General features: G+C 39.3%; 2 protein-coding genes and 1 non-coding gene across 3 annotated transcripts; 2 read left to right on the top strand and 1 right to left on the bottom strand.

The window, feature by feature from the left end:
• The first annotated feature begins 4351 nt into the window (after window positions 1-4351).
• Window positions 4352-11229, top strand: LOC113153909 (1,25-dihydroxyvitamin D(3) 24-hydroxylase, mitochondrial). Its single transcript, XM_026347800.1, has 12 exons — window positions 4352-4856; window positions 5005-5195; window positions 5316-5409; window positions 5507-5600; window positions 5864-5955; window positions 6309-6420; window positions 7427-7572; window positions 8608-8774; window positions 9319-9397; window positions 9518-9715; window positions 10336-10447; window positions 10722-11229. The coding sequence occupies exons 1-11, from the start codon at window positions 4599-4601 to the stop codon at window positions 10444-10446; spliced, it is 1542 nt and encodes a 513-aa protein (XP_026203585.1). The 5' UTR covers window positions 4352-4598; the 3' UTR covers window position 10447; window positions 10722-11229.
• Window positions 11230-12047: 818 nt separating this feature from the next.
• trnat-ugu lies at window positions 12048-12120 on the bottom strand. Its single transcript has one exon. It is a non-coding gene; the product is annotated as a tRNA-Thr (tRNA).
• A 670-nt stretch (window positions 12121-12790) lies between these two features.
• LOC113153908 (nuclear factor of activated T-cells, cytoplasmic 2) lies at window positions 12791-23355 on the top strand. The gene is made up of 10 exons (XM_026347799.1): window positions 12791-13479; window positions 14102-15065; window positions 15255-15426; window positions 15954-16156; window positions 17089-17261; window positions 17596-17736; window positions 19054-19109; window positions 19401-19533; window positions 20663-21289; window positions 22776-23355. Exons 1-10 carry the CDS (start codon window positions 13353-13355, stop codon window positions 22820-22822), a joined length of 2643 nt encoding a protein of 880 aa, XP_026203584.1. The 5' UTR covers window positions 12791-13352; the 3' UTR covers window positions 22823-23355.
• The last annotated feature ends 197 nt before the right edge of the window (window positions 23356-23552 follow it).

Below are 23552 nucleotides of genomic sequence, written 5' to 3'. Positions count from 1 at the left end.
GCATTACAAATCTTTCACAATAATAACAGTTACTTGGTTACGAAGATTTAACCCTCTTAATAGGAGCCACACACGTAATGCAGCTAATTAGGCTGCACTGAAAAACTATGACATGAAAAGCTGAGTGACAGATAAAGTTATCAGACAGCGAGAATAATCTTAATAAATCTTTTGCCTTCCTCAACACTATACATGAGAGCAGGAATGTAAGGTAAAACACACTGGCAGGGGGTGAAGGATGTCGAAGTGGGATGCTCATTTTCCATGACTTCACTCTTGAACTGTTGTAAATATTTTCATTCTTAGTGTAAGAGTGGGTTTTGGGTGAGGGGGCACCTTACTGTATATGTTAGGTCAGTGCTTCTACGTGACCACTTAGGCTGATGTGACTGTACAAGGCATTTCAATCTTCTATGGATCCAAACTAATCTCCTTCTTTGTGGCCTCTAGGAGCATGGTGGTCCCTAACAGCACACATGAATGTGTGTTTGTGCTTTCATATATGAATGTGCATCTCTGTGTGCTTGCATGACTGCACTCCTTCTTCACATGTGCCTGCAACCCCGTGTAAGGAGTAGCACTTCAAACCCAATAACCGAACTCACTGACCTGTTAGTCGTTTTTGACATGAGTGAGTTTGAGTCATCAGGTTTGCCTGCCCTGTGTGCTGATGACACCACTGTTGCCTGAGAAGGTCAGCTGCCCCCTCTCTTTCAGTTCATCACTTATCTCTATGCATGCTGATGGCCCGACTACAAAGCTCACACCGATTTGAGTGTAAGAAACATAGAAGATTGAGTCACACAAAGTGATTCAGATGATGAGGGTCAACAATCAGAATATTAATTTGATCTATTAACTCAATTCAGTAAACACATTTTAAACAAATCACCCACTGAGTTCTGTATACAATAATACATGTGGCACTAGAGATTTAAATGTAACTATACAAAATCAGATGAAAGGAGTTTACTTTCATTTTTGCATGTCTGAAATACACAATAATAACTTAATAATGCTTTATTTATTTAATTTGATTAATCATATAGTCCTCATGGTTATAGATATAGGACATTAGGGTTTTATGTTGTTACTGCAGTGTTAGAAATATCTTGGTGTTTTGCTGCTTTTTAAATTAGACTGCATGCAAGTTTTTAAAGATACAATATGCAAAAGCAAACACTAGCATGAGACTTGAAATCAATTCATTCTACTCAACTCAGATTTATCCACGGGAAATTTCTCTGTCAATAGTTTGGAAAATTGTTTCTGTACATATGTGTAAAAAGCAACAGACCATATAGAGCTTTTTGGCCATCAGAGTAGACACCATGTTTCACACAAATCAGACACAGTGCAACACACTATCCACCGTGAAGCATGGTGGTGGCAGCATCATGCTGTGGGGATGTTTCTCAGCAGCAGACTCTGGAAGTCTTGTGAAGGTAGAGGGTAGAATGAATGTCAGCAAGAGATTTTTTTAACGTTGGTTTTGTTCTGGGATGTCAGAGTCCACACATTACTCCTTATATGCACTAATCTGCACCAAATTAGATTAAATGTTTGAATAAAAATTTTAATAAAAAAAAAAAAAAAGAAAGAAAAAATCCATTAACATTACCTGTGCAATAAATTTGTGCTTTAGAATTAATTATATATTTTTATACTGATTTTTAATATGATATTAATACATTGTGCAATCCACTTTCATAACACATTTATTACAAAACTGTAAGTAATTTATTGTACACAAGGTCATAGAGGAGGGTGTTGCGTAGCACTATTTGCCTACAAAGAACATCACAAGAAAACATGTTTTCTCTATGACTTGCACCGGTGCCAGCTGTCAGTGACACTGCCAGAGCAGACCCAGGACACCGTGAGGTTGATGTCCTGATGTAAAGCCTTGATCAACAACCTCTTGCTCTCACTTTTTGCTTTTATGCAATAACAGAAATAACACTGAAAAAAAACATTGTTTTTATCATCTGCTGATTATTTTCCCGATTAATCAATAGTACTTTCCATAAAATGTCAGAACATACTGAAATTCACTCACTGCTAATTTTCAAATATTAATTTCGAATGCTTTTCTTCAAAGTGCTTTTGTCCACGTATCAGTCCAATATTCAGTTTACTATCTTACCTGACAGCAGCTACGGTGCTTTTGCTTACAAAACAATTGAAACCAATGACCCCGAGCAACCATTAATCAATTTTTTTTTTTTTAAAGTTCCTGATTAACTTTCTTCTCATCAGCTCATTGATGTCCTGACTAATCATTTCAGCTTTCTAAGGATGTTTGTTTCAGAAGTAAAGGTATCCGTTTAATTGAGGTGAAAATCCCAGTTTGATTATTTGTTTGTTTGTTTTTTTCCTTGGAGATATAGACAGTGTAGTGTAATCTAGTGTAAACTAATACAACAGCTCTGTTACAAATAGTTTTTTTACTCATAGTTTTAATCATTTTGTCTGTTTTAGACCTGTTGTGCTGTTCAGAGGTGTTCTTGTCATTATGGGGTGGACAAAATAACAGAAACACCTGTTAGTCAGTGTAATGTAGAGCCTCCAGTCTACATACCTCCCAAACATCCACGATAAGAAGAAGACGAGTTTCAGCGATGTTGATTGTTTACGTTTGACGTCACGAGTAGTGGAACCCATTGAACTCGGAATTTGGAATTTTCCACTCGGCCATTTCCGACCTCCTTCGTGCATCTCATGCATTATGAGTCAATGTAAACAGAGGTTATGTTGTTTTGGGGTTTTATCTGAGACACATGATTTTCAGCTCGACAGGACAGTTTGCATTTTGAGAACTGAAGTGTTTATAAGTGTCAATGTAAATGTACAGACTTTAAATTCTTAAAAACAGTTTGTGTAATTAAATACCACAGTACGCTTTAAATACGTAGCATAAAACTCTGCTTACTTGTTTGTCACGTCTGAAATTTACAAGTTTGTGTCACAAAAATCGACGGAAGACACAATGCAATGAGTAAACAACACACCGAAAAATAATGAATGTTAAATCGAATCGGTATTTTCTTTTCAATTATTATTTATTATTATTTTCTTTTATTCTAGTTAGAGACACTGGAGGATCAGATGAGCTTAAAATGAACTCCCACAGCTTTCACAGTATTATTTGTATTCTCATTAAACACAGGCTATTGCTGTATTATCTGCTGTTGAGCTGGTTTCCATCATTCGCGCACTGTTAATTGTTGACTACAAGCAGGACGTCATTCTTGTCTTATCTTTAGGAGAAAGAGAGACTTTAAAGACTCCTGAAGAAACGTTTCACAGATACTTGTGAATGACAAGTATATAACCTACTACTGATCCTTATTGTCTCCTTATTGCACTCTTTTAGTTAATGATTGATTACTAATCAACCAGTTCTTGATTCTGCTTCTTACTAAATGAGACTGGGCACGATCTGAAACTCAGGAGAAAACAAATGAATATGCTTTTGTCAGGTTGAGTGTGGATGTTGTTTCTGTCTTTGCTTCTATTCTTTTTGGGGGGGAGTGTGTGATTGGTGTGTGTGTGTGTGTTTGTGTGTGTGTGTGTGTGTGTTTGTGTGTGTGTTACATCTGAGGAGACTCGCTCGCTCCTCAGTGAAGCACACATCAGTCAGGGTTCAAGGTTGTTCTGATGCCACCTGAGAGTCTGTGAATAAGCACATTTACAGGGCTGCAGGGGGCCCTGCACATGTTATTCAAGTCATGCTAACTCGCAGAACATGTGTGTGTGTGTGTGGTACAGCAGGGAGAGAGAGAGGAATCCAAGCGGTAATTAGGTAAAGGTAAACCCAACTCAACCCAACTCAACTCAAGTCATCGAAACTGTGAAAAAATAAAACATCAAAATGTAAATTGATGAAAAATGACATCAAATTCTGAACCTGCTCCATTTAACGATATTTGAGGCTTCACATTGAACAGAATACCAGATTTTATTTCACACATTTGAGGACGCAGAACGATCTGGAAGCCTTTAAATAAACGAGATGTTCCTTCTACATTTAAAATTGAGTGCGCTTCTTCATAAATAAATTCAAAAACGGGAATTGATCTGTAAAATGCCCATTTACCCTGTCACCTCTCCACACAGAACGCACACTCCAAACACAAATAAAGCAAACACACACACACAACCTCCAATCTCTCAAATATTTGCCCACGGTGCAAAAGTGTGGCAGTAGTATTTGCTTTGCCAAAGTTTCGGTTCTTCCAATCGCGGGTCACTCTGAAACACGGTTCAAGCAAACGCGTCACCTGCGCTGTGGCCTATGTGTTTATTTATAAAGCCAGGGGGAGCGAGGGCACTTCCTCGGTCTATCTGGGGTCATACGATCCTCCAAACGTGGATCCATAAATGAATGGTGGGCTCGCCGGCCACACAATGCAGGACAGGCCCCTGATTGGTTCGGTGCACAGCAAGAATAAACACTGTGAGGGTATATATATTGAGGTTTGACACTTCCAAGAAAGAGAAACACCCAAGATAATAAAGAAGAGCTTGGCTAAGAGAGCTAAGAGTTAAACATTAGATATTTCCGCATTTTTAGAAAAAGAGCTTTGAATTTCAGGATGAGGGCGCAGATCAAAAAAGTTCCTCAGATTGTTGAGCTGCTGAAAAAGAAGACAGTGGGGTTGCAGCACTTCAAACCAACATCCTCAGCGTGCGTCTTGGAGGAGAAGGATGCTGTGGAGGCTGCGCCGTGCGCTCACGCTTCCTCCAGAGCGCACAGTCTGGACGCGATGCCGGGACCCACCAACTGGCCCCTGGTCGGTAGTTTCGTTGAACTCATGCGCAAAGGAGGCCTGACGCGACAGCATGAGGCTCTGGTATGATTAATTACAATGTTTTCTCCTTACTCGTCTATGTTTTTGTTTTGTGTTTGAAGGTAATGTTCCAAAATCTAATAACCTAGAATATGTTTAAGTGTGTAAATGTGTTTCTCCGACTGATTTATTACTACTTACATGTTTTTAGATTGATTATCATAAGAAATTCGGAAAGATTTTCCGGATGAAGCTGGGCTCTTTTAAGTCGGTGCACATTGGCGCACCTTGCTTGCTGGAGGCGCTCTACAGGAAGGAGGGAAGTTACCCTCAGAGACTGGAGGTCAAACCGTGGAAAGCATACAGAGACATGAGAGACGAAGCGTACGGACTGCTCATTCTGTAAGTAGGCTTTTCATTTCCCATTTTATATTTATATATGTAAAAAATAGCCAGAAATCGTGAGGACGGAGGAGAAGGTAGTTTTTTTAAAGCGCACTGATGGAAATGTTGATTCTGCAGAGAGGGAAAAGACTGGCAGAGAGTGAGGAGTGCCTTTCAGCAGAAACTCATGAAACCAACAGAGGTGGTGAAGCTTGATGGGAAAATTAACGAGGTAAGAGCCTGATGTCAAGTGCTGTGTGTGTAAATGTATTAATCCGAATTAGATTCTAACGCAGTTTATTCGTTACGCGCTTCATTTGCAAAAACAGGTGCTGGTGGATTTCGTTGCCAGAGTCGGAAAAATAAACGACAATGGGAAGATTGAAGACTTGTACTTCGAACTGAACAAATGGTCGTTTGAGAGTAAGTTCACCCCTTTTGTTCAGTTATTTAAGCTGCAGCTAGAGAATAATTTGAATGATGGATGAACCTGTCGATTAGTGTCTTGGTTCATAGTTCATAGTTGAAATAGTGACAGTGGCAGTGAGTTCTGTGTCTTGTTGTTTTCTAACCTTGTCCAAAACCTACAAAAATTACATTTTCATATAAAAATAGTTGCCATTCAGCGCTTCTGTAGATTTAGTTCAGATTCTAAATCTCACTCTTTGCTTGTCTTCGTCATTCAGCCATTTGCCTTGTCCTCTATGACAAGAGGTTTGGTTTGCTGCAAGAGAAAGTCAACGAGGAAGCCATGAACTTCATCACAGCTGTGAAAACAGTGAGTACACCTTGTTATTATTCCTCTCACGACAGCAGAGTGCACTGCGGGAGAGGTCACTCGTGGTGATCTGTGAGCCACTGACACTGACAGGGAATAGTTCATCAGGTTCACCTCAGCTGAGGTCAGTCTGAACGGCAGCCTGTGATGCAGTCGTTCAGACTGGCTGTTGTTATATGATTTACCGGGCCGCCCTGTATCATACACAGACAGGGGATGATAAGTGGAGGCTCACAGAGGTCTCACAGGGCAGGTTCAGGAAGAAATGCAAAGAGCTGCATTAAAGATTTTCATTGAGAGCAGTTGTTTGACATCTAATTGTCTTCTCTCTTGTTGTTGTTGTTTTTTAACAGATGATGAGCACATTTGGTGTCATGATGGTCACACCGGTGAACATCCACAAGAGACTCAACACCAAGATTTGGCGCAACCACACAGCAGCATGGGATCGTATTTTCAGCACAGGTACAAACACAGTCACAGCATAAAGTCACACTAGAAAAACACAAAAAACAACCCCCCCCCCCATGTTCTGGTTCATTTTCTCGCCATTCTACTGTGATGTACGGAGTCGTTTGAGCTCTTTTCCAGTAAGACATTTAAGCTCACTTCCAGTCAGATGACAAATCAAGCAGAGCAGGGGGTGGGCAGTAGTGAGGGATATGAACTGGGTGCCTCAGCGCTTTGTGTACTGTACTTGGCGCTCTGGGCTGTAGTTACCTAAGTTGTAGTAAACTGCATGACCTAAGAGGAGAAGAACTCTGCCAAATATTTGTAGTAGCAAGAGTTGGGGGGGGGGGGGTGAAACATAGACGGAGGAAGAAAATGATGCTGGTTGGACTGTTTGCTGTGGCTGCTTACAGCTGCTGTCTCACAAACACATGAACACACTTTCCTCACATTCTCTGGAAAACCTCTCAAGACTAAAGGACTTGTGGGGAGGAAGTCTCTAATTCGTTTAGTGCATTATTCTAGAAATAGCAAAAATACAATACAATACATACAATTTAGATCATGTGGGAAAGTGTCAAGATGAAACACCAGACTTTCAAACTAATATTAAGCTCAATCGCTCACTACTAGTGATTCTCACGTACACTACTCAGTAATGTACAATTTATACAGAGGTTTAACAAACTATTGTAACTATCAATCTATATCAATTTCTTGTTTTGTCTCAACAGTCAAAAATCCAAAGATATTCTTGATTTTACAAACTTTTAAAGTAGGCCACAGATACACAGTGAAGGCAGAATCAACAGTTTACCAATACCACTGAGGGGCACTGAACTTAGTTGTTTTTGTAGATAAAGATCAATAAAGACAATTTGCTTGTTCCAAAGTCAAAAATCTTATTTCAGTAACGCTGTAAACAAATATAAAATATAAAATATGTCCCTAATAACAACTGTGAGATTAAACTAAATGTTCGTCAGTATGTTTACATTATTTTTCTTTTGTGTTTCCTCAGCTAAAGTCTACATAGACAAGAAGCTGAAGAGGAATGACGCCAGAGCTCCTGATGACCTGATTGGTGACATTTTAGAAAACAGTCGTCTCTCCAAGAAGGAGCTGTACGCAGCCATCACCGAGCTACAGATTGGAGGAGTTGAGACGGTGAGTTATACTTTATGCTGCAATAATGCATATTTGATTAGTTGGATGTTTTAAGAAATGTATTTGCTGTTGTTCTGGGAGTTACTGGGTCTATTCAGTATGAAGTTACAGTTACTAATCTTAATATTATCTTAATAGTGGTGACTTCCCGCAGCCTGTGGTTCAGTTTGTCTATAGATTAAACATGTGAAATCTAATGTGAGATAGTCTCAGGTCAAAACTTATTTGAGCAACCAACAAATACCTAATCGTAATTTCCAATGTGTATCACATTTACATGACTCCACTGAAAGTGAATGAGGGTGCAGACGTCAAAGGTAAAAGTGAGAGAGTGAGAGACCACAAATGTGTGACAGAGGGCGCTATACATTTACTTCTGCAGAACTAGAGTTCATTCATTTTAAATAGGAAGGTTAGATTATTATTATTATTATTATTATTTAGAAACAAATGTATAATTATATATTTGGATCTGATTACATATGATACTGCATCAATTACAACAGTCATGGGAGGTGCAACATACCTGATTTTTTCGATACAGAAGTCACAGTATTGGAAAATAAAAAGATACATTTTCTCACAGCTTCATCAGTGCATTAAATTATAAGCCCTACCAGTAGCATCTCCAGTGGCTACAACTAACTCTCATCTCAGCTTTTTACATGAGATGAGCACACAGCAGCAGCAGCAGCAGCAGCACCCCACCTTGTACAGTAGTCAGGAAAACAAGTTCGCTACTTAAACCTTTTACCTTTTGCCTATTTTCCTTCAAGTGGGTAACGAAAAAAAAAAAAAGTCCAACCTCTAAAACAAACAGGTGCTGCAGTTACAGTGCCTCAGAAGTGGAAAATGAATGTGGTGTGGATGTAACTGAGGAACCCTAAACATTCCTCAGCTCCCTTCAGGACCCCATGGAGGAATGCACTTAGAGTAGCTGCCTCACTAAGTGACATCTCCTCTTTGCCTCCTTCCCCCTCTTTTCTCTCTCTCGTCCTCCCTCTCTCTCTGTCACACCGTGTTTACATTTCTCAGACCGCCAACAGTATGCTGTGGGCTATTTTCAACCTGTCACGTAACCCTGGCGCCCAGAGGAAGCTGCTGGAGGAGATTAGAAAGGTGGTGCCTCCCGACCAAGACCCGTGTGGAGAGCACATCAAGAGCATGCCCTACCTCAAAGCCTGCCTCAAGGAGTCCATGAGGTACAGTATAAAAGGGTCAAGGGAAAAAAGCATTTGCTGGCAATAAACAATATAGTGACTTACAAAAAACAATATCGTTAAAAATGGCTGCAGCTGTGCTACATTATTAAAAAATACGACTTATTTAAACAGCTAGAAGTTACGAATCAGACTCACTGACTGCATCATGATTTCAGCCATTACCACGGAGATTAACAGGCAAAAGTGACACATGACTGGCTCAAAAACAAGCTTTATGAGATATGGTGCCATGATTAGCAACAACCACTGGTCCCAGCTTAAATCCAATCACTTCCTGACTCTTATACCGTCCACTTTCTCCCTTTCATCTCGGGCAGTCACAAGTGGTTTAACGTGTTATTTAAGGCTAATACTATAACCACATCACCCAGGGAATGTATATGACCTGTGACTGGAGATTATAACTCACCCCATCTTACATTGGAGTGTGTTTACTCCAATGTTTTTAACATTGTGTGTTACTCAACACGACAGCTTCACTGAGGCCATGTTCTCATGTGCTTATTTTTTCCAATTCTTACAGGTTATCACCATCAGTCCCATTCACCAGCAGGACCCTGGACAAAGACACTGTGTTGGGAGATTATGCCATTCCCAAAGGAGTAAGTGCCTTAGTTACCTGACATAAGTGGTTCATTTTCTTTTATTTCATGTCTAAATAGTGAAGAAATCAGATTTTTGAATACTAAAGCTGTTTATTTCTCATTCTCCTTCACTTACAGACAGTCTTGATGATAAACACACATGCACTGGGCAGTAATGAGGAGTACTTTGACGACGTGAAGCAGTTCAAACCTGAGCGCTGGCTTCGGGAGACCAGCACTATCAACCCATTTGCTCACGTTCCTTTTGGCATTGGAAAGAGGATGTGCATCGGCCGGCGGCTGGCGGAGCTGCAGCTGCAGTTGGCCATGTGCTGGGTAAGAAATAAATATGAGTCAAATTAAACCAGAGTGGTTGGTTTGAACCCTTGTTTGTATTTTAAATTGATTGTTGACTGCTAAAAACCAGTTCTGCTTGTCAGGCTTAGGTGGCCAATTTTCAAACTGGCATGTTGCCAACACATGGTATTAAAGTCTTTGGGTGATTTGAAGTTTTTACACCTCAAAGAACTAGAATTAAAGTTTTCCTAGCCAAGTGTGCATGCATGGAGGCCAGACTTGCTGCATTAGGAATCTAGCCTAATGCCAGATTTAAATTAATGTAGACTAATTGTGCAGACACAGTAGCTGAAGCTTGGAACAAATCTGTAAGATTCCTATTGATGTGTACTTGGCCACCTCAAACGGAAGCCGAGGCCATAGCAAGGATCAAAGTGGGGAGGAAACACACATGTAGCCAACATCTGTTTTCTTTAGAATTTAGCCCAATAGAGGATTTAGATGATTATGTAGTAAATCCACAAACCCTACTGGTGACAAATCTGTACTCTGTGACATTAAAAGAAGCTGGAGTCAAGGAAGGATTGACCTCAGAAACTCTGGTTTACAAGAGCAGAGCTGGAACCACTGAGCTAAATCCAATTCTGCTTTTCTTACAGTTGGTCAGAAACTTTGACATCGTGGCAACTGATAATAAGCCGCTCGACGTGATCCATTCAGGACTTCTGGTTCCCAACAGAGAACTGCCAGTCGCATTCATCAGGAGATGAGGTGAGAGGAAAACTATTTACTTACTGTCTTGCTGGTAAATATGCGGCCAGCTGTGAGTTAACTGTTGTGCTTTATATTTAGCGTACACACATATGGTTATTTTTAGGAACTCGCAGAAATAAATCACTAAACTTTTTTCAAAAAATGACCATTCCTTTATAGCCATACTTCATACTTATCATTAAGAAGTACTATACTTGAATCTAAGTCTGATATCTGTGCAAATAATCTATTATTCTAACAATAATTATTTTCTTTTCCCCTTCCTTTTCAGGGTCTATATTTGACTCCTCCGGGCGTAGTGACAGAAAGACGATACCTCTGTTTCCATGGCCCTGATGCTCTAGTGACTCCTTGTGTTGCTGCTCTGTAAATAGAACAAAGATAAACTATTATACCTACAGAAGAAATTATTACACATGTAATCATGCCACAAATACCTCAAATATATTTATAAATATATTTATACATAAATTGTTAATGACTGACCAAAATACCAGTTCCTAGGTACATGTAATACTATAGAAGGCAGCTGTTGTCAAATCTTAATGTAGTGTCCTACACAACATGTGTATGTAGATGTCAAAATATTACTTTACTTTTCCTTGTGTAGTAACTTATATATAAATTTTTAGGTCGCAGATATTTTTATTTTTATTGTGTATATAAAATGCAATTATAACATTGAAATTATGTACATTGTTTTGTGTAGAGACATATTTTATTCATAGAAAAACGACTTTAATAAATGTATTAAAAGCCAACTAACCTGTTCCTTGCTGTTACTGTGTTGTTCTGGTTATTAACTTCTTTGGGGGATTTTTAAGAACTTGAGATAAAAAAAAAAATGTTTTCTTTAGAATTAGTGCTGATATAGGATTGAAGTGATTACAAGACATAGTCACAGATACAGTAAATGCTGCTGGGAACAAATCTGTGATGCATTAACACTTCTGTACTCAGTGACCTTAAACAGAACGCAGACCCTAGTGAAGATCAAACTCAACCTTTGGGGGGGCAGAGATCTAACCACTGACCTTTGCTGTTTGCCCTGTGCTACCTCTGCCAGAGTCAGTGTCTTGAGTTTATGTAATGAATTATACAATTATTGTCACAATGCAGTAAATGTGTAAAGATCCAGGTCTGAAGTGTTTTACCTCCAACTTTTACATAAAAAAACAACTCTTTGTGTCAAACTAAGGACAGCACTTTGGTTTATGACCAGCTACAACTTGAATACATTGCACATTTCAGTGTTTAGGTACTTCCGCTTTCTCATTTAACACAAATAACAACGTGCAGCTCAATGGAGGAACTTGAGTAAGAACACAAGATGGTCTTATAACATCAGATAATTCCATAGTAAGTAGAGTAAATACAATTCAACTCAATGCAATGTGCAAAAACACTTTTCAAAAACGTTCCCAGGGGGAAATTTAAGGCACACAGAGTAGTACAGGAAATTTGTAATGACTGATTTGTTCAAATCAGCAAAGTACATTCAACTTGAATGAAAGATTTACGGTTTCTACCTACTTTACTAAATGAAAAACTAAAAGAGGAAAAACTAAAAAACTACAAGTCACAATAATTTGGTGTTAGGCCCTAGTGAGGATCGAACTCACGACCCCTGGTTTACAAGACCAGTGCTCTAACCACTGAGCTATAGAGCCACGGCGGTGACGCACGCCGTTTTACGTGTAGTCACCGTGATGACATCATACTGAACATGTCAATATAAAGCTGATCTGAAAAAATATTTCAAGTTTTACGAGGTGGATGTCTGCATGGAGATATCACAACAGGTGGCTGAGGAGAGAAGACACACCGTAAAAGACTTTGGTGAACTGTGGCATTCAATGGTCGTAGCCGAGGATTGTACAATAATGACACCCAGTGGCCGCTGTCGCTGCAGAGTCACTTTAAAGAGATTTCATCAGACTGGATCAGATTCCGCTTCGTGGTCATTGTGCAGGGTAAAGGTTAAGAACTAGTGCATCATAGGTTGCATCTAAACCAGACGTGCAAAGAAATAGGATTAACATATTTAGTCCACAGCAAGTGCGAAGTAAATGAGTAGTACTACAGAAAAAAAGGTATGATGCAAAACACAGTTTGTGTTGCCACACAGAGGCCTATTTAAAATATATACATCCGTCACAGTAGCAGGATTATGGAGAATATATAATTGTATATACTATAACAGTCCCTAATTTAGTTTAGTTAATGCTACTCACATAAACAATAACTTAATTTATTCTTGTAAAAGTATTGCTAATATATACTATATATGCAGCAGCATCCTGGTCAACACACTATAGATACTATAAATATTATTATTAAAGGTGATAAAAAACAACACTTTGTGTTAATTCAGTAATAAACACCTTGATTTAGACTTTAAAAAATATTTGTTCTGTATAAATGTGAGATGAATATTACCATATTACCACAGAGGAGCGGCTACTGTATCATGCACCCATCACATCTACTGTACTTCTTTGTACATGTAATAACACCTCACTTGATTCAAACAGAAGGAAGCGAGGCCTGTGCATGGAGGTGGTGAGCTGCACTCTGTCAGCACACACACACACACACACACACACCCACAGAGGCAGGTCCGCACCTTCTGTCTGCTTGTCATCATCAGCAGTGACAGGAAGCGTCTGTCGCTTTTTTCATGTCGCGGTGTTTGGATGTTTTATTTGAGCAGCTGCTAATGTTTTAAACGCATCTTTTAAAAAAAACAAAAAACTGCAACTTCGTGTTCTTCACATGGTTTTTACACGCAGCTTACATTAGTTGGCGTTTTGTTTTGTTTTTGTTTTGTTTTTAAGATAAAAAAGAAACAGTCGTCGATAAAAATAGATATTTATATATTTATATATATTCAAACCTGGAAATGACTTCTGGAGGTTTGGGGCTCACCGAGGGCCTGGGTCAAGACATAAATCAGGATGAGCTGGACTTTTCTGATTTGTTTCTATACAATCCACCTGGAGAAGAGTTCCCTGTTGGTTGTGACAAAGGTGTGTATGCACTATTTATTCAATTCACACAGTATCTCCTAAATACATCATGATAACTTCTGCGCTTTACCATCAAATATGTGTCTTGACTTTGTGTTGAGCTGTAATGAAGCCTCTCGGTGAGCACTTAGCTGTCAGGTACTGATGTTACACTCCAACTTTTCCAACAACCATCTTTTCTTACAGTATTTTTTTAAAAGATTGAGTCATTTTCACAGTTCAGAGGAGCTAAAATGCAAAATTACTTTTTTTTTTTCTTGGATGTTTCAGCTTTACTGTGCAAAATAATCTAGACTTGGAAAGTATAAGTTTGTTTTCACCTTCAATCCACATGATTTAAGTGACAATACAACTACTTTTAATATCAATCATGGTCCAAAATTCAACGTACAGAGGTGATGAGAAGAACGAGGCCTGGAGTGCACATGGACTAAAAATTGAACACGTCTGTGTTCATGACCCTCTTTGTTTTTGTCCATTGCATTTATATATTCAGGGTTTTTCACTGAGGGTTTGGTTAATATTAAGATAACTGAATAGCAAAAAGGAGACTGTAAGAATAAATGAATTTGTACTCTGATACTTTGAACATATTTATTCTCCTTACATTTCTTACTGACAGATGATCCAGGCGCTCTCCTTCAGAACGACAGCCAGCCTCCTCTACTGGTGGTCGACCATCACACTGCATACGTCTCCACCTCCAACCAGTCAGCCTCCAGCCAGCACCCCTCTTCTCATGTCGTTACTACAGAAGATCTGTCAGCGGCTGTTTTTGACTCTTTCAGGCTGCCATCAAGACCAGGGAACATCCCTGCTCCTAGCCCCAGGATTGAGATTACACCTTCAGGCGACTCTCTCAGCTCTCAGACCCTGGAGCCCAGCCCTGGCTCCAAAGCTCTGGGAGCCTACAGGGAGTGTGTGAGTCCTGCCAGCAGTAACTCCTCCACAGGCTGGTCAGCAGAGGTATATTCTCCTGTGGCATCACCATGTGTATCCCCTTCCAATGGTGGCTGTAACGTGGGTTTGTCCGCCTTAGACCTCTGCCCAGGCCTCCAGGGAATCCAGACTTCTTCTACCCACTCTTCTCCTGGAGCATCGCCTCGCACAAGCATCACAGATGAAACCTTTCTCCTGCCACAACACCAACGCAGCACTGCACCACTTCCCCATCAGCGCTCCCGCTCTGCCTCGCCACATGGAAAGCGTGCCTATGACCAGGCCCACTCATGTCAGGGGGCCACTCCTATTAAGCAGCGCTCACGGAGCCCCAGCCCCATCCCCTCTCCACATGAGCAGCAGGGGTCCTACTACCTCCACCAATACCAGTGCCAAGCTGATTTTCAGGCCCAAGCTCCAACCTCCTCCTCAGGCGTGGAGGGGGATTGGAGCCTCAGCTCCAATCTGTCCAGAGCAGTGACCTCTGCTGTGATCCAGAGACAGGACTGTGCGTACGGAGAGGTGTATGACTGGACCACTGAGCAGAAGAGGATTGGTAGGGCTGGAGCCGACGTCAAGTCTGAGTCCTTCTATAGACTGCCAACTGTGTGGCCTGTGCCTCACCTGCCCCATCACGGAGCATACAGGTGTGTTTGTCTTACTCACTTATTTACGTACTTACAGACACTTTATGTCTTTCTGATAAGCTGAAATGGACACACGAATGAGCAACTACAAAGTCACAATCTTTAATTGACAATTTTTAAATTAAACATGATCTGAATTTGCAATTGTTTGTTTGTCATGTGTCTTATTTGTCTGTCTCTCCTTCCCAGTGCTCTGTCTGTGGCACCTCTCCCCTCTCTAGAGTGGCCGTTACCCAGTCGGTCTGGTCAATATGATCTACTAATACAACAACAGCCCAGATCTCACCACAGGGCTCAGTATGAGACTGAGGGTAGCCGTGGAGCTGTAAAGACGCCTAAAGGAGGGCACCCGGAAGTTCAGGTGTTTTTTTTTTTGTTTTGTTTTGTTTTGTTTCGCGCCTAAAGGCTTCAGGGGTTTGTGCGTGTGAAAAACAAATCTCTTACTTCACTTCTTTGTCACAGCCGTGTCCTACAAGAGACGTGTATGCGGGGGAGTAGGAAGATCATAAATGTGGTGTGGCATTTCCTGGATAATGATGTGTTTATTTAAGAATAGAGGACAAATTATCAAGCCTTACATTATGCTTCAGTCTGCTAAAAGATACACTACTATTTACAGGTCAGGTATATTGATATACAAGCATTACTATTACATGTTTCTGCTTTGTTTACTGCTCTGCTGAGTCAACTACTAAACCTTCACTGTTGGATTTCCCGGCCATGTTGCACAAACACACTATGCAAAGCAGTGTTCTTGCTTTGCCAGTTAGACGGTGTCCTGTGAAAACATCCCCACAGGGAAAAGAGATTTACTCTGCAGTCATGGACAAAATCGGTATTATAGTCAATTTGATTCAGTGTGAAACATGCATGTAATCATCTTTCCAGCTCTGCGGGTACCAAGGCACAGCTCCGCTGGGACTGCAGGTCTTCATAGGGACCGCAGATGAGAGGCTCCTGAAACCCCATGCCTTCTACCAGGTCTACCGTATAACTGGGAAAACTGTCACTACGCCCAGCATGGAGAGGGTAATCAATGGGACCAAAGTGCTGGAGATTCCTCTGGAGCCAAAGAACCACATGAGAGTGGTGTGAGTAAATCTCAGAGAGCTCATGTAAATGACAAATGCTCAAAATATATATCATATATATATAACACTGCCCGTCCAAAAAATAAATCAGCACCTTGATTTAACTAAGCAAATAGGTATGAGCCTCCCACTGGATAATTACTGCATGGATGATTATTTTTCAGCTGGCTAAAGGTTATTTATCATTAACTGATGCTTTATGATGACAATGTCAGAAATCATCATGCCATGCTCAAATTGTAATGTTGAGTGGTTCAGGAAGCATGACACGTCATTTTCACACATGGAGTCCAGTCCTTAACCCCATTGAGAATCTCTGGAATGATAATGTGCTGGAAAAGACTTCCCAACATTAATACAAGATCTCTCTGAACGAGAATACATTTTGTGACGTTGCAGAAGCTTGTGTGAATTGTTATATAGATTATCACCACAATTTAGTTGCCTGTAGTACTACACTCAGCAATCTGCTAAGTGAATGTGTTGTCAGTGCTGTACCAGCTGACGTATCCACTGATGCAGTTACATTGTCTGTCCTAAATGTTGTTTGCCTTCTTTAATCAGCCATGATATTAGTGTTATTGCTGCTAATGACAGCCACAACCTTTTCATTTTGTTTCTCCCCTCAACAAGCTGCTACTGTCTCTGACGGAAATTTGAAATGCATCACTTCCTGTTTGCCAGGCTATTACCAAGAACCAAGCTATCAGACATCAGGTGTTTACAGCAGCAAATAGAAAGTTGTTGGCAAGCTTGATAAATGGCAAATCTCTCACTACAGGAAAAAAAACAGATACTTCTTTAAAGAGCAAAACTAGATTAATTACTTAACACAGATTTAATGAACCAAATAAAGTTTGACTGACTGTATCAACAAAGAGACAGTTTTGCAGCAGATTGATGTTGATGGTACTCTTTCTTAAATTTCACAGGATTGACTGTGTAGGGATCCTGAAGCTGAGAAACGCCGATATCGAGCTGAGGAATGGTGAGACAGACATTGGACGCAAAAACACTCGTGTGCGTTTGGTGTTTCGGGTCCACATTCCTCAACCTGGAGGCCAGCTGCTCTCTCTTCAGGTTGCCTCAGATCCTGTCGAATGCTGTAAGGAGTGTTTGATTCCTGATAAGCTTAATTTTGCTTCCTATTGCTGAATGATGATGGTTAGTCTTGTAGAACATGGGATTTTATCTGTTTGTTTCCAATACGTTTGCAACAAACATAGATTTTCCATAAGCAATGAAACAAATTCCTGTTTTCCTGCTGAGTGTCTGTTCATCATCAAAAGCCTAAAAGGAGCAATGTTTGCAAAGTTTAGTTTGATGCTACCACTCAGGATTTCAATAATCAATAATCTGAGTGGCCATATGGCTTGAGAATTGTGTTGTTATTATTACTCCTGCTTGGTTATTAATTTGAATTCTTCCTGATTCCTCAGCCCAGCGTTCAGCACAGGAGCTTCCTGCAGTTGAGAGGCAGGACCTGGACCGATGCTCAGCACTTGGTGGACAACAAATGGTCCTCACTGGACAAAACTTTACACCAGGCTCCAAGGTGATATTCTCTGAGAAGACACAAGGTGAGGAAGAATCTTTTCCTTAAAATACCTGGCACAGCAAGGTTAGAGTTACTAACTTTTCCAACATCTAATACACTTAGTTTGTTTTCTTGTTTGCAGTTAGAGACAACTCTTGTGTTCACCTTGTCAAAGCTAAAAGCTACTACTAGAAGCACATCAGTTAAACTTAGCAGAAACATTGGAAATGGGGAAACAGGACATGTCATATTACCTGGACAAACACAGTAACCAGCTTCTGGCTTTAGCTGGGTGTTAATTTCTAACAATGTGTGTTGACTTGTGATTGTTATGGAGCTACAATAGTATCAAGATGGTTTATTTGATTAAATAGACTATTGGTTTATGCAACACCCAGATACACCCTTTCAATATCCTGCTCAAATCTAGCCACCTACTCATATTGTATTTGTATTTTTAGACTATTTGCATATTTCCCTGGCAACATCAACTGTCAGTGACGCACATCTTCCTTTAGCCCACACTTTTGACACTGACAAAATGAACCATTAGTTTAAACTTTTACTGTTTTGCTAGTGTGACTGGGTTTATTTATTTCTACATGGAAATTTCTCACCTTGTTACTGCTCCTTCTGCCCACACAACTTTGTTAGGTTACATGGTTTGAGAGCAGGATGGGTACAGTTGACTGCATGTAAAGCCTCCCTGTTGCTTGGTGTGGGGTTTTATGCAACAGGATGTGGTTAGGCAGACTGATAAAGATTCAGACCCAGAGCAGAGGCTTTTTTTTTTTTTAGCGTGGGTAGAAAGCAGAAACAGCAGGTAAACTGAAGTGGGAATGAAACACTAAACCAGACATAAAAGACAAACCAGTTTTCCACTGTCTGTCTAAATGTGCTGAAATGTTGTACTGTAATTTAAAGAATGGACGAAGATCCTCCCATGCATTGGTTTTTACTTCATCAAACATGCCTTTTTATATTTGTAGAGACAAGCTTTGTAATTTTTTTATCTGAGATCAATATCGCTTTCATATGCTTCTGATAAATATGACACCCCAAGCAGCATGTGTTGGTTCATTTTCATAATCATCATAAAGTCTGCCTTCCAGCACAGCCAAGAACATAAATCCCAGTAGCAAGTTGTCAGTTTTATACTTGTTTTTTGAAGATATTACATTTCCAAGGTGTTAATTAGTAGTGCTTGTAGATAGTTTTTAATCTTTGTGCACTGGCTCAGTCTAGCAGTCCCCCCCCCCAACCTTTAGCCTTTATACTAAGTTAACCAGCTTCTGGATGTGAAGGTGGTGTTAGTCTTTTCAACTAACACTAATACCAGTTACCTGAACTGCACTTACAGATGGGCAGCAAATCTGGGAGGTGGAGGCCACAGTGGACAGAGACAAAACACAAGCTGTGAGTTAACTTACATGTGCATGCATTTTCTTCATTAACCCAGTATTGTATTGAATTTTCACAAAGTCACACATGCTCATAACGGAAATCAAAACACAAACCATATGACAACGTTTTAATTTTTTTCACTACCTCATGCTCACACATACTGCACGATATTCAAAGAATCTTATTTTTTATCATTCTGATTTTGATCTGAAACATTAATGGGAGAAAATTGGAGCAAACCATGTCTCTGCACAACAAATTTTCTGAAATGTGATTTTCTTTTTTATTGCAATCCCTGTTTAGAATATGCTGTTTGTTGAAGTCCCTCCTTATCGAGACCAGACCATTTGCCATCCCGCCAAAGTCAACTTCTATGTCATCAATGGAAAGAAGAAACGCAGTCAGCCTCAGCACTTCATCTACACTCCAGTGATAGGTATATATCTGTATCTGTTGAGCCAACTGTGTTGTTTCACTACACAGGAAAGGAGCTACCTCGAAGGTTTGTGAAATGGAAGGTGACTGAAAGGTCAAAAGATCCCACCCTGGTGCTGACATGAAAAGTCAAGCCTAACACTGTGATAAAATGTAGTTCTCACCTTTGTCAACACAAACCTCATGTTGACAGATCTGAATGAACACAAAAATGAAAATCAACTACAAGCTTAAACTGATAATCATGTTATTGAGAAGACACCAGTGGTGTCATAAAGTCATAAATCATCTGATAAAGAGTAAAGATCCTCTGATATAGTGAAACTTTACAGGAAATTGCAAAACGTCAGTGAGATTACATCTTATTCTAACTGCTGCACAATTAAAGGAGGATTTCAACCTGAAGACAGCTTAAAGTTAAAAGCAGGGGAAGGCCATCTTTCTACTCTCTTCTTCATTTGAAACTGATTTTTCACAATTTTACAAGATGTTCCAATTAAAGTCAGTAAGTTTCTCTTTGCAGTAAACTTTAGCCACAACAAAAGTCTTTGCGTGGGGGGGTGAATTATCATTTGTACTAAAAGGAGAAAATATGTGACTGTACTTAATAATGCTTTCTACACCTACATTTAGTACCCAGGACCAAAATGCAGCACACTCAATGGTACAAGAAGCATTTCAGAAAAAAAGAGGACTTCATTAATTGAAGTGAAACTGGATGAGACAGGATGAGATTATGTGGGTTCACAAAAAGAATGTAAATTGCAATCAGTGCATTTACATGAAATGAGTAACCAGTTTATTCAGAGAAATCCGACTTGCACCAGGAGAAGGTGTTTACATACAATTTATTAACGTGAGAACTATAAATCTTTATGCAGGTGATCTATAATCCAATCAATCAGTTCTTCTTTTTTTGAAATGATTAAGATGTTGTAATGGTGAACATTACACTCAACATGTTAGCATGCTATTTTTAGCATTTAGCTCAAAGCACCATTGTGGAACCTCACTAAAAGCTCCATTCATGGTCGTAAACTCCAGCTTCTGTTCATAAACTGTCATCAGTGATCAAAAGTCGATTTATTTTATCTTTTAATGTCAGAAAATGTCTTTCTTTAATTCTCCAGCCATTAAAGCAGAACCACTGGATGATTATCACTTGAATTCATACTGCTATCCAGACAGTCAGACTCTGTCTGGTCTATCAATGAAGTCACTTTACCATCACCTGGAGCAGGACAACAACCTTCAAGGCTTCAGTGTTTCTCCATCACTGTACCATCTAGCCACTGTAGACCCCAGGGCCTGCATGTTAACATCTGATCTGCTGGATGACCAACCTCTGTATTACCAGTCCAAAGCCAGCACTTTGATCAACAGCCCTGTGTTGTACCACACTGCAAACCAACGTTACACCAACACTGTGTCCCCACTCCTCGATGGTTCCCCAAGGGGTTCCCATCCTGTAACCACTCCCAATCAGTGTGTCAGTACCAGGGCCCCTGTGGCCAAACTGAGCGAAGCTCCTCAGGTTGGTGATTCGTTAGATGCCTGTCTGGTGTCAAGACATCAACAGAGTTTTGTGCCAACATCACTGTCAATGGGGAAGTCTCCACCTTCAAGATACATCCAAGGTCAAGCTCAAGTAAAGGCAGGATGCAGAGTAGAGCCAGGTAGAGGAAACCATGAAGATCGGACTTCAGAGAGGGTCACCGTCAAACAAGAGAACCTTAGCTATGCCTATTTGGAGGATGGTGAGTATTAATCTTATGATCTGTTCAACTAGATGCTTACAAGAAATCCACAGATTCCATCCAGAACCACGTTGTCATCAAACATTTATATGATATTACTATGACTCTTGATCCTTTTTATTTGTATATCCTATGTTTGATAGTGTAATATTTTGCATGCATACAGCCGTATAAGAAGGGAAGTCTCACCTGTTTGGTTTCTAATCTATAGATAAATGAAGAAAACCTTTTTTATCATTTCCAATATTTGGGAAAAAAACACTATGTAAGAACTTCTACAAACACCAGGTTTAAAGTTAAATGAGAAAGCCTGGGGGATGGGTATTTGTGGTCCAGTCTGCAAATGCATACAAGCACACTGCAACTGTACGCTTGCAAATCCTGCCTTGTGGTTTACTGCTGGGTCTTTCTATCCACTTTCCTATCTGTTTCAGTCTGACTCTCACTCTCTTACACATGCAATCACACGCACTTGTTCATGAGCATGCACACACTAATTAGAATCAATGTGTTCAACAAGCTTATGGTTTTTGGTATATTATGTAAGTTATACCATGATTAAGTCGGAGGACAACAAAGCAATGTTGTTCAATTTAGTGAAGGAGAAAGTTTCTCTTTTTATCTTTGAGATGGAAAACAGAAACAGGAAATACACTGTATAGGCAAATAAATGCAGATAAACATGAGGTAAAGATATCAGCAATGTCACTTGTTGATTCTAAAACACACTGGAGTAATAGGTGTTTTTTTTTTTGTTAGTTTTTTTGTTTGTTTGTTTTTTACTTAGAATGTCCTACAATTAAATATACTACTATCTTTGTTCCTAACTATTATCTTTAATATTAATAAACACTTAACTGTGTTTGTTATTATTTTATTGGTCAAAAAAATGATTAAAGGTGTAAATATGCTTATTTGTGTTATGAAAGAAAGTTCAGTCTTCTCTACAGAAAAACTGTGTTCAATGTAGACATCTAGTGGATATCAATGTAATCACAATACTTCGCAGTACTGCAATTATCATTAAACCGAATTGTGTGTGAAATTAGAACCTTTATGTGACAGTCCTTTGCTATCTAAGGCACCAGCGACAAATCTCAACATCTCTGTTGAGTCCTGCTGGGGACCCCATTTCAGCCCCCTCTTTTTTCCTGTCATCACTACTATCAACCTACAAATACTGACTAAAAAAGGTGGCCTATGCAGTATTAAAAATACACACATGTAGACGAATCAATCACCTGACCCTGCAAAAAATTATACACGTACAAATGAGCAATGTTTTTTATAACTCAAAACTAATAATTTACTAAATTTACAAATCAACCTAGAGAGGATTATAAATGTGAAACTGATGCATATGAAACATTTAAAAATACAAGATGGATTTCTTTGAAATGTCACATAATGTTATCATCCTGTTTAGCTTTTTTTTATTGTTGTGAATGGTAAAATAATTTGTCTTTATTATTTGAATGTTTTCCAGTGAATGACATCATAAGACGAGACCTGAAAGGCCACAATGGAGAGTGATACTGGAGGCCTGCAGCAGTCCTGATGTCCATCAGCTTCAAAGCTTAAGCAGAGGGTTTAGTCCACAGACTCCAGGAACTACAAATATAAAATCCTGATTGTTTCAGAGGTAGCTTGTAAAATTTGTAATTAAAAACTTAAACAGCGATGGTGGCGGACATTTATGACAAGCAAAACTAATCAATTATAGGTTTATGTTATGTTTTTATAGGACAAAGTTAACTGTCCAAATTCAGTCCTAAGCTAGAATATTTTAAATAAAAAAAGAGGTTTCTTTAGCTTTTAATATTGCTATATAAACCGGTTAGTCTTAGCAAAATTGCAAATATAATAGAACATTTGTCATTCTTTATATTGTGTCTTTTTGTGTGTCTTTATTGTAGCCTGTCTGACTTCTCTCTGTTTATATATTTGTACAATTGCTCTTTGTAAGCATGTATAAAATATTTCATAATAAATGAATGCTGTTTATGAATCAGTGTGTTTGCTGCAAAAGCAGGGATGCTGACCATTTATGAAAAAATAAATCAATTTCAGAGTTACATGTCCTTGAGCAAAGTTTTTTTTTTTGTTTGTTTGTTTTTTACAATATAATATAATATAATATAATATAATATAATATAATATAATATAATATAATATAATATAATATAAAAACATTAGCAACTATTGATAATAATCAATTAAGTAGCCAATTCTTGTTAGCAAACACACTTACCCATGTTCTGAA

Source organism: Anabas testudineus, chromosome 5 (assembly GCF_900324465.2).
Source record: "Anabas testudineus chromosome 5, fAnaTes1.2, whole genome shotgun sequence".
NCBI lineage: Eukaryota > Metazoa > Chordata > Actinopteri > Anabantiformes > Anabantidae > Anabas > Anabas testudineus.
This window is presented reverse-complemented; position numbering and strand designations above follow the sequence as displayed.

Coding starts and splice junctions, on each gene's coding strand:
- LOC113153909 (XM_026347800.1), top strand. CDS start 4,599: ATGAGGGCGCAGATCAAAAAAGTTCCTCAGATTGTTGAGCTGCTGAAA. Junction 5,196..5,315: donor GCGTACGGACTGCTCATTCT/GTAAGTAGGCTT, acceptor TTGATTCTGCAG/AGAGGGAAAAGACTGGCAGA. Junction 6,421..7,426: donor GGATCGTATTTTCAGCACAG/GTACAAACACAG, acceptor GTGTTTCCTCAG/CTAAAGTCTACATAGACAAG.
- LOC113153908 (XM_026347799.1), top strand. CDS start 13,353: ATGACTTCTGGAGGTTTGGGGCTCACCGAGGGCCTGGGTCAAGACATA. Junction 13,480..14,101: donor CCCTGTTGGTTGTGACAAAG/GTGTGTATGCAC, acceptor TCTTACTGACAG/ATGATCCAGGCGCTCTCCTT. Junction 16,157..17,088: donor AAGAACCACATGAGAGTGGT/GTGAGTAAATCT, acceptor TAAATTTCACAG/GATTGACTGTGTAGGGATCC.